This window comes from Desmodus rotundus, chromosome 5 (assembly GCF_022682495.2).
Source record: "Desmodus rotundus isolate HL8 chromosome 5, HLdesRot8A.1, whole genome shotgun sequence".
NCBI lineage: Eukaryota > Metazoa > Chordata > Mammalia > Chiroptera > Phyllostomidae > Desmodus > Desmodus rotundus.
In genome coordinates, this window is record NC_071391.1 from 117,158,782 (window position 1) to 117,169,266 (window position 10,485).

The 10,485-nt window shown below is 43.0% G+C and overlaps 1 protein-coding gene across 2 annotated transcripts; it reads right to left on the reverse strand.

Annotated features, from left to right (window-relative positions):
* Positions 1 to 1,773: 1,773 nt before the first annotated feature.
* GKN2 (gastrokine 2) lies at positions 1,774 to 8,594 on the reverse strand. 2 transcript variants are annotated; one of them, XM_024558436.3, is made up of 6 exons: positions 8,494 to 8,594; positions 6,369 to 6,422; positions 5,794 to 5,931; positions 3,873 to 3,983; positions 3,095 to 3,251; positions 1,774 to 1,992 (listed from the first exon to the last, which is right to left on the reverse strand). In XM_024558436.3, exons 1-6 carry the CDS (start codon positions 8,503 to 8,505, stop codon positions 1,910 to 1,912), a joined length of 555 nt encoding a protein of 184 aa, XP_024414204.2. In that variant the 5' UTR covers positions 8,506 to 8,594; the 3' UTR covers positions 1,774 to 1,909. The 2 variants fall into 2 exon arrangements, with proteins under 2 accessions (XP_024414204.2, XP_045049762.2); XM_045193827.2 differs by lacking the exon at positions 3,095 to 3,251.
* Between the last annotated feature and the right edge of the window lie 1,891 nt (positions 8,595 to 10,485).

Genomic DNA, 10,485 nt, shown 5'->3' on the forward strand with positions numbered 1-10,485 from the left:
ACCCAGGCTGTCTCCCCAGCCCTCTCCCTCACCCAGGCTGTCTCCCCAGCCCTCTCCCTCACCCAGGCTGCCCCCACAGCCCTCTCCCTCACACAGACTGTCCCCCCAGCCCTGTCCCTCACCCACACTGTCCCCCCAGCCCTGTCCCTCACCCAAGCTGTCCCCCCAGGCACGCTCCTTGAGCAGAGTTGTCACTGTCCATGAGCCCACATCCCCACAGCACTGGGCCCTCTGGCCTGTCCCCAAACCCTGTGCAAGTGGCGCATGAGCCTCTCAGAGCTGCTGTAGACTGCCTGCAGCCATGGCCAACTGGTGGTGTTTCCTGAGACTACCACATGGACCTGCCCCTCCACCCGCTGCTCCTAACAGGTACTCAGTGTGACACCGGCGCTGAGCAGGGTTAACTGACTTAAAGGAGGAAGTAGAATGGAAAGTTTTGTTTTAACAATGGGACTATCATTATAAAAACTAATGAGGATAACACATCTCTGAGCAGTAGATTGCAAAGGGGATTGCCTTCTTCCCACCTGCAGCCCCCACCCCCACCAGTTCTGGCCACAGGAGTAAGAATGTGCCCCCAAATGATTCAATTAGGGTCCTTTCCCAGAAGTTTTTAAATTTGAAATTCAAACAAGAGAAGTCTCTTTCTCTCCGAGGATGACCATGAGGGAACGGAGACCTAGGGGCTGACGGCGGTGTTGGATTCCACCCTCACAGAGAGAGCCACTGTAAGATGCTGAAGCTGAGAAGGAGAAAGAGGAGTTGAGACAGAGGGAAAAAGAGTCTGGCCACCTTAAAATACCTAGTTCTAGCCACCCAAGATAAGAATACCCCTCCTTCTATGGTAAGCTAAGACAATAAATTCTACCCCCATTAGACTTGGGTTTCATCACTTGCAAATACCCAGCTCCCAGCTAATACATGCTACCATTCATTTGGCAGTTTATCATACTCTCTTTTACTGTTATTACAAATGTTTTTAAACAATGTCTCCCTTCCCCAACAAGAAAATAACTTTCTTGACTATGGCCATTTTGCCTTGGGCCCCTTCCTCTAGCAAACCCACCCGGCGCCGAGCCATGGCGAGCGCTTTAACTGTGTTCAGTCATGGTTGGAAGCAGCACAGTGGTAGGGGTAGGGGCAGATAGCAGACAGCAGTTCTTGTTAAAGTACTTCTCCCCCCCGCCCCCAAACTTGCACCCAGCTGATCAGTCAACAGGAGAACCACCTATATGATCTGGAAATTTTTGCATATTATGCAACTTCTTTGAAATAGTGAAATTGCTTCCCTTCTATATATGGGCTTAGACTTTCCAATTAGGTTCTCACTTCTGCTAAGATTTTCAATAAGGTTCATCTTTTTCTGGGCTATGGGTGTTCTAACAACCTCCTCTCCTCACTCCGGGACAAAGTACACATGACAGTGTTTATTAAGGTTGATCTACTGCTTTGACGAGCTAGAGCCATGTAAGTGGCCCTCAAAACTGGGTGCTTTGTCAGAGGGGACAGTTTCTTTCACCTTGGTAGCCGAGCCCCTGTGCCACCCTGGTTGCCCCGGAGTGTCGCCAGACAGATGGGCCGCTTGGCAGTGAGCAGCAGCAAAGATGGAGACTCCTATCCACTGACCAGCCTGCATGTGACCCAAACACATTCTCTGGAAATTTTCACACAGTAGGTACTTCACTTGAAGTCCTGGCAATTTCTTTCCTTCTAATATCCACATAAACATTGCTCGACATCCCTCTGCTGTTTACAAAAAAGCAAACACTCAGATATCTGCGAATGTCGTATTTATATTTTACTACTGAATCTCACAATTAGTTGAGGTGTTGGGAAAGAATTTAATTTGGCTGCTGAGGAGAAACCAAAGGATGTATTTCTTTGAAAAATGCAGCCAGTGGGCTGCTGCTTAAACAGGAACGTCCGCGCAGATGGAAATCCCAAAGATGCCCAGGAGCCCAGCCTTCGCACAGCCTTGAGCACTGGAGTTATCTGAAGAGGGGAACATTTTTGAAGAGTGTTAAGAAATGCATTATTAGAATGCAGCGAACCAATGCCTTGTGTCCATGTCTCGACTAGAGGCTGTGCGTGGAATTCCACGTCACCCAAGACTTGAGCTATACTTGTATTGCAAAGGAAAATCACATACTGACTTACATGGACCGACAACTCCAAGAAGTGCTGTGTGGCTCAGTTCAATTGATGTTGTGCATTAATGTTCTGCCTATGTGTCTTTCCTCATAACTACTAATGACCTTACAAAGAGAAAAATGTCCTCAGTTTTCTGGGCAGTGCAAGTGTATTGAATGCTATTTTTTTTCTTTATCCATCTTCCACCACTCTGGGGAATTTTTGCTGTTGCTGCATTCAGCACCTGTGGCCAAGCCTCTCTTTCACTCTGGGCTTTCTTCTGTATTTAAAGACTTTGTGTAAAAATACCAGTAGTGGCTGCGGTGACACGTGCTACCTGGATGACTCAGGGCTTTCATTGCCTGTCAGGGCACTTTGCCTGCCTTTTCTTGGACCAACTTGATCCTAGATTCTGAGAATATTACTTTTCTGAGAGATAACTGACAAATAGATCTGTATTCATTTTCAGTGTACACCATGATGATGTGATATATACACACACGGTAGAAAGATCACAAGGTCAGGACACAGCCATCATGTCACAGAGTTAACACAGGAAACTGCTTCGCATGTGCGGTGAGAATGCTCACGATTCCTCTCAGCACCTTGCAAGTATACAACACCATGTGATTAACTGCAGTCACCGTGCACAGCACGGACACTACACTGGAGAATCCAATAGCTTTTCCTTCACTCCCAGGAATCCACTTTTATTCCATGCTCTGTTAGCGGGTCAGCTTTTCCACCAGACTATGTGTTCCTCATGGGCAGGGTTTTCTTCATTTCTGTATCTCTCTTAACATTTAGCACAATGTCTATATACGGTTGGGACTTAATTCCTAAAGTAAGCGGAATTGAGTCATGTTTTTTATTTCTTTGTGTTTCACACAACACCTGGCAGAGTGCTGTGCACATTAGAGCTTTCGGAAAATATTTGGTGAAGGAATGATTTATTGGTACTCACGTGTCTTTTCAAACACTTCCCCCTTATACCAGGGGACATGTTTGCAGAGCTGCTCGATGGGTGACCCGAACACAAACCATTTCATGTCTGTGATCAGAGACTGCAGCGGGTTGTACTTGACCCAGGTGTATTTGTTGGAGAACATGGTGTTCAGAGCCTAGATCGGTATAATAGAGTGGGACTGAACAGAAATAAATTGACGTAATCTGGGGTACCTCATTCTAACCGGTGACTTTTTCAGATTATTAAACCGAAGGTCAGGGGTCTCTAGATGTCACCTCTTTCTGACCACTTGGTCTTCAGAGAAGCCTCGTTATTACCAACGTTATTTTGCTGGTGGTGACGGTGAAACTGAAGAGGGGGATTCCTGAGCCAAAGGTGGCACAAATGGAAAGTTATGGGGGGAGAATCACACCCCCGATTTCTAGCTTCATGCCGCGTTTGTTTATCTTCGCTGCACTATATTGTTCCTTTGCACCTTGCACCACTGGATATCATAACTCCACTGCTTTTTTGCCATCCACTATTTCTTAGAGCTTTGCTCTGAGCAAAGAAGTTGTGCAGCCCTGTCCACAGAAACACTGGAATTTATTAAAAGTTCTTGTATTTGGGGCTGTATGGTGGAAATCAAGCTAAGAGATATACTCCAGCAACAAAAACAATAAACATGAAAATACTAATAAGTGGAGAGTGGTAAGGTATAGTATTATGATCCCTTTACCCTCTTCATTTTCCATAGTCACCAGTAATCCCTGGCTCAAGAACAGGAAATATTTACCTGCCTCTCATAGATGTACTGTTTGAGTTCGTCCAGGGCAGGGATAGCTTCACGGTCCATCTTCAGGATGTAGCAGGCTCTTCGGGAGAACATCCTGGATGCGATGTAGCCCTGAGGCAGCAAGAGCACAGTTACTGGCCCTCCCAACTCCCTGGGTTCTGAACTTGGTGAGATGACGTATGAGCCATGAGAAAGCCTTGAGCACGCACAGTGAGTACGTGTGACTCCTCTTCAATCTGCAGCCGGTCCTGTCCATTTGACTTCTTTGATACAGTATTTTTACTTTTTCACTTGTCATCTCTGTCTCTGAAATTGTGAGAACCCAGGATTTGTGCCCCCTTTTCTTGTCATGGAATAAGGGTCTGTAGTTTCTGATCTGAAAGATTGAGAAGTAGAGCTCTCTGGCTGTTTCTATGTATTATCCAGCCTCTTCCTGGATTTGGAGTACATTCAATATTCCTTAGCACTGTGTTTTTCAATAATTAGTTATTAGCCCCATATAGCTCTTTAAGTTTAAAATCAAAATCAATATGACTTAAAAGGTACTTCTTCTGTCACATTTTTCAAAGGCTCAATGGCCACGAGTGGCTAGCTGCGTCCTTATGGGAAAATGCAGATGTTGAACATTTCCATCACCACAGAAAGCTCCATTGGACACAGTTGCTTTAGAAACTCTCCTTCTCATACCTACACCTCCCCCCCCCACACATACATGCTTCATATATTCTTCCCTCCTCTACCATCTTCTCTCCATCTTTTCTCTACCTCTAAAACAAGCTGTCTGGGTGGGGATGGATTGGAAGAGTTGGAATTGGAAGAGCAGTGGAGGATGAGCACCATGGAGCCAGAAGGAACCTGAGGCCATCTAATCCTCAGCTAGGGTGGAACTCTTCAGAGTTCCAAATAATGATACATTCTGTAAGACATAAAACCTTCTACTTCCTATTTTTCACTTCTTACAAATTGCCAGTTCCTAAAATTCAAAAATAGGCAGAGGCCAAGCATGACGATAGTGGAAGAGGCTTAAACCAAATCCTCACCCCTCCATTTTTTAAGATACTTTTAGGATTTCCTTGGCAACTGCCTCGTTGTACTGAAACTGAAAATTTCAGCACAACTTCCTTTTAAACTGTATTTTTTCAAAGACCCCACACTCTCAAATGTGGATTTGCCCATACCAGTGGGGAGGAAGCATGTGAGGGTGTTTCTACAAGAAAAGAAGGAGAAAAGCATATTCATATGTCCAGTGAGATGAATGACAACCTTCCCATATCCACTGGGCACAGCTAAAAGCAAACTCATAATGTTAGTGGAACAAATGGAAAACAAACAGAGGAAGACATGGATAAAGGACAGAATAAGTTTTCTGAGCAGGTTTCCAAGACTTACTACTAGTAACGGCAACTACAACTTGGAAATAGTTTGGTGTTTTTAATTAACATACTTGCCTTCTTACAGAAGAAGCAGGATTTGCTGTGTTGCCTACATACATAGTTCAATGTGTGTAGTTGTTCTGGGTTTCTGGCAGTTTGTGACTTTTTCATAATTGGTCTCTTCTGCATAATATTTTATATTAGAAGCCCTAATTCATTCTTATTTATCTGACAAATACTTTGAGAATCTGTGTTGCAGACATTGCTTTGGGCTTTGGTCATTCTTTCTGAGGCTGTAGGGAGACAATATCATCACACTTCCAATTTCCACCGGAAAAGGTCAAGTAAACATGTGTTCCTGTCATGTTCTTTTCTTAGAAATGATTTTGTTTGTTTGTTAATCAATAGGCTGATTATTTAAAAGGAAAAGCAGAAGTAAGGAAATTCTGATGGAATTGTTGGATACATTTTAGAATTCAAATGTGTCCAAAATGCCTTCCCCTCTGCCCTTCAGAAACCCAGTCTATAAAAATTCCCCTGCGGCTTACGTGTTTATAGTCAAAAACCGTGGTAGAGGAGCACAATCCTGCATGGATGTTAATGGTGGCGGCATTTTTCTCATTGTCAATTGTCACTGTCTCTTGAATATTGCCGCCGTTGTTGTTAGGGCTGATGATGTTATAAACCTACATTGACAACAAAGACATAATGATTTTTCCATAAATCCCATGCATTGGAAAGGATCCCTCCCAGCAAAATAAAGCCTTCTACCTTCTATGAACAAGAAATTGAAGCCTAAAACCTCTCCCCTGGGATCCCACACCAAAAACATATGTTAGAATAAGAATGTAAAATTATTACTCATAGTTGACTATATATTATATAGGAGAAGCAATGACATCACAGGAGAAGCGAGATTTGCCATATTTTAAAGCAATTGTTTACATTTTTTAAGGTATTACAGATGGAAAGAAATAATCAATCTCGTTGTTTCCATTATCCATTATTTCTGGGATTCTATCCCAAATAATATGGACTGTCTACTGTCCTTCAAATTATCTTGTTTCTTCCTTTTCCTTTCCCAACATCTCCAAGCTATAAAGTTCATAATGAATCAACTCACCTCGAATCCATGAGATTGTGTTCCAAAGGTGGCTAGCACCACCAGAAATAACACCTGAAAAACAGACTAGTCACTTCCATCCCTTATAAAGTAATCACTGACGACAGAGGCATGAGGGGACAAGCATAAACATCTCAGAAAACTTACACCCAGAGACACTGGTGTGTGGTCACGGACCGTCAACCATCCACTTCCAAAGTATAAAATACACACACATTTACTCATTTAACAGGTATTTTTTGAGTTCATGCCGTTGCAGACATAAGGTTCTACCTCAGTCGCCCAATTCCCAGCCCTTTCCAACATCAAAAACTTCTACGTAGCATGTGTTCTTATGCCAGGAAGAAGTTGGGCAGATGAGCAGAGAGAAATGACTGATTTTTCTGTGGGAATACCCTGGTGTGAATCATTCTGGTTTTGGATTGCAAGAGGTCAATTTGTGTCTTCTGGTAAAAAAAATGGGGAAGGGTGGCGGTAAAACAGATTAAAAGTAGATTCATGGGCAATAGATGGGATGGATTTCTAAAGGAAACTGTGAAAATAAGATGCTTGGGACATGATTAACTTTTGAGGGTGACATCAAGGAAAACCTTATTCTCCTGCAACTCTTGCCTTAATGCTACCATCAGACAGACACATGTTAGGCCAGCGGGCCATGGAGCTGGCACTGAGGCAGTTCGGACAGTTTGCTATACTTGTGTAAAAGTCAAATGCAATATTCTGATCCTGGCTTTGAACATTCTCTTCTGACGTCACAGTGACCTGCACCATTATTGAAAGCTGTGGCTGGGGGGGGTCTGCTAGAAGGCGGGTATTTTTGAGAACTGTCAGTGGGACTTTTCTCCTGCCCCTTTCTGCTGCCAATAACATTGCTCTCCTGCTGGTTGGGGGCAGTGTCCAGCAAGGACCTGTATGCGCATATCCCGCCTGCTCACCTGCATGGGGTCACATCTTCTCTGGCTCTAGGTAGCTCCAGCAACCTCTGACACTCCCATGCTATTTTTTAAAATGTTTTTTTAATTGTTCAAGTACAGTTGTCTCCATCCCCCCACCCCCACCCCCATGCTATTCTATCAAAGGATTTAATACAGGGACATGAACAGGTAGATGGAGGACTGACCACCTTAGTGGTATGATTAGAGAGAGCTCAGGAAGTAGCCCCTGCCTCCAAAATAACCACCCACCCAACACTGAGATGAATACACCACACTTATATAGGTTTGTGCTTCAGGTTAGGTCTCCTCTTGGAAAATCAAGAGGCTCCTGGAAGAGGAAACTCTTCAAGCTGACAGTCTTCAGCACCTTATGGGGAGGTACTTATCATTCTGCTTTCTCCCTCAGCTTCTAAATGAGAATAAGGGATAGAGACTGGGGGAAGGAGTTCTGACATAGGTCAGAACATAGTCCAATTGCCCGTGGAGCACTGCAGTGAGGAGCTATGGGAGAGAGTGGGGTCGGGGCTGCGGTCAGTTGGAGGAGTAGGAGAGGTCATGACAGAGATGCTTTGTTGTCATTTCTCCTATAAGTGGGGCCTATGCTGGGTAAATTTCAAGGCTAAATTCCAAATTCACTGGCTTGGGAAAACCACATTCTTCCATGCCTCAGTCTTCTCATCTGTAAAATGGGGCAATGCTACTCAGCTCTCAGAGTTGTTGAAGTGAATTGATGCAATTATTCATGTGAAATGTTTAGCATAAGGCCTAGTATACATTTAGGAAATGATTGCTGCTGTTATTACTATTGTTAATATTACTGATATTGTTACTTTTAAATTACCACTTCTCTTTTAGATAGTAAATGCAGTTATCCTAAAATGACTACATTCCCTCTAAAGCTCATAAAGAGAATTATTATTAAATATCCTCCAAATTAAAATTCTCTAGGTATTTCCAAAATTTTTCTTTTTTCTTTTAGTTAACATCTCAAAAAAAAGACAACAGACAAATAAATATTCAACTTAATATTCATCACTATTACTGCCAAAGACAACATTAATTCAATCACAGAATTTTAGAAGCACGCACAGTGTTTGTCTAAGAACCCTGAAATCCAAGACATGCTGGACGTGAACATTCTCCGCAGGCAGCCACCACAAGAGCACAAAGAAGCATAAGCAAATACTCACAAGGGTTTTCATTTTGTCTGAAGGGAAAAGGTGTTGGAGCAAGTAAGGCTGCTTGGAGCAGCTTCTACCTTTTATATTGGCTTTAAGGTGTGGAAATATCTTTCCAAACTGATCACTTTGGAGAAAGCTGTGTCATATCTGACACACCCCAGCAAACTCCTTTATCGGGATTGGGACCCAACCACATAACCTGATATCAATGAAGACCATCAGTCACTAATGAAAATTCACCCTTGGTCACTCTGTAAATATTCCCTGCTTATCTGCCCTCTGCTGCACTTGAGAGTTCAATTTCCACCCTTTAACAACATTGCAAGACGCTTGTTTTATACAAACTTGTCATAGATACATAAGGGTATATTCTTAATATTGCCCCCTGATGGTAAAGTCCTCCCTTAAGACCTGAGTTGGGCCCCACTCCGTGTCTTTTTGTCCCTGGCCTGCTTGTTGAATTCCGCCACCTAAGGAATGGACATGAGACTAGAGGCAAGGATAGTGGTTGAGGGGAGCCTGTTTTGAGAACAAACAACCTTTGACTTTATTTCTCCTCCTCTTTAGACTTGGTTCCAATTTCCAGGGATTCATGAGGAACAGGGCTCAGAGATTTCTCTACCCAGGCACCAGGGTTAACCAAATTTTTACATTAAGCTTTGCCCAAAACACAGTGAAAACTGTGATTTATAGATCTCTAATTATCTTAAGGGATATTGAGAAGTTCTCAGATTCAAAAAATAAAGAGAATAAAGTTTAATTTGTTTAATTTTGATAATGCTACAATCAGAAAGATCTAGCCAGTGGAAGGGTGGGATCGTGAACTCAGATGGTGGAGAAATACAAAAACAAACAAGAAATCGCAAAGGTGTTACATATTGTGAAGCATAGCAGTAGGCAAAGAAGCATGGGGGACGTCCTTGATCTACCACTACAGTGACATCGGGACAATTTGAGGGGTTCCAAGTTCACTGGAATTCTGCTTTGCAGGCTGATTAGCTGGGGTAGACATAAATGTGCTTTTCTTCTTTTTTTCTTAAGCTTTCTGAGATAGCAGCAGCAAGAAGGATTACAGTTCTGTGGTATGTCTGCCGCTTTGCTCCCATATCTGGCTCTAAAATGCCCCCAAAGCAAGCAGCTGGCCTCCACTCATATGGGCATGAGGGCAGACAGAGGTATTACCCTCTACACTCTACGTAGTCTCCTGCCCGTCTGCAGGGGTTCTGAGTCTATAGGCTTCCTGATGATAATAGTTAGCTTTATGAAGTATTTGATGTGTTCTCGCACTTTCTAAGCACTTTAAATATATTGATTCATTTGATCCTCATAACAACCCCCTAAGTTACCTTCTATCCATGTCCCACTTGACAGATAGGAAAACTAAGGTGCAGGGAGGTTAAGTAACTCCTCCACTTTACACAGCTCTAGGGCCAGGAGGGAATTTGAGCCCAACCTGACTCCACAGTCAGCACTTGTGACTACTAGTCCAATATGGTCTCTCTGTTAGTTACTAGATAAGTACAACTTCTTGCTTTACTGAGATGGGGGCATTAGTAAGGAGGCTTCTGCTTCCAGAATGTTTCTTCTTTTTTTAATTTATACCATTTTTTATTTTTCAATTACAGTTGATATACAATACTGTATTAGTTTCAGGTATACACCCCGGTGACTGGACATTATATAGCTTACTAAGTGACCATCCTAATAAATCTCATGCCCACCTGACACCGTACATAGTTACAATATTATTGACTATATCTCAAATGCTGCACTTTCCAACCCCATGACTATTCTGTAACAACCAATTTGTACTCCTTAATCCCTTCACCTTTTCCACCCATCTCCCCAACCCCTCTCCCAGAAACACAATGTTTCTTGACCAAAAAATTGACTTGGAAAAATCAGTCCTGTCCACAAACTCAATGGTGAAAGCTTTTAAATAGGGGGAATGAGACACTGTGTAAAAGTTCTTAAAACTGAAATTCATGACTAAGCTTCCCA

What these genes read in the sequence shown, in the direction of transcription:
- GKN2 (XM_024558436.3), bottom strand. An exon ending in CGGTTTTTGACTATAAACAC is followed by an intron (nt 3,984 to 5,793) that starts GTAAGCCGCAGG and finishes TTGCTGCCTCAG; the next exon opens with GGCTACATCGCATCCAGGAT. An exon ending in AGTACATCTATGAGAGGCAG is followed by an intron (nt 3,252 to 3,872) that starts GTAAATATTTCC and finishes ATACCGATCTAG; the next exon opens with GCTCTGAACACCATGTTCTC.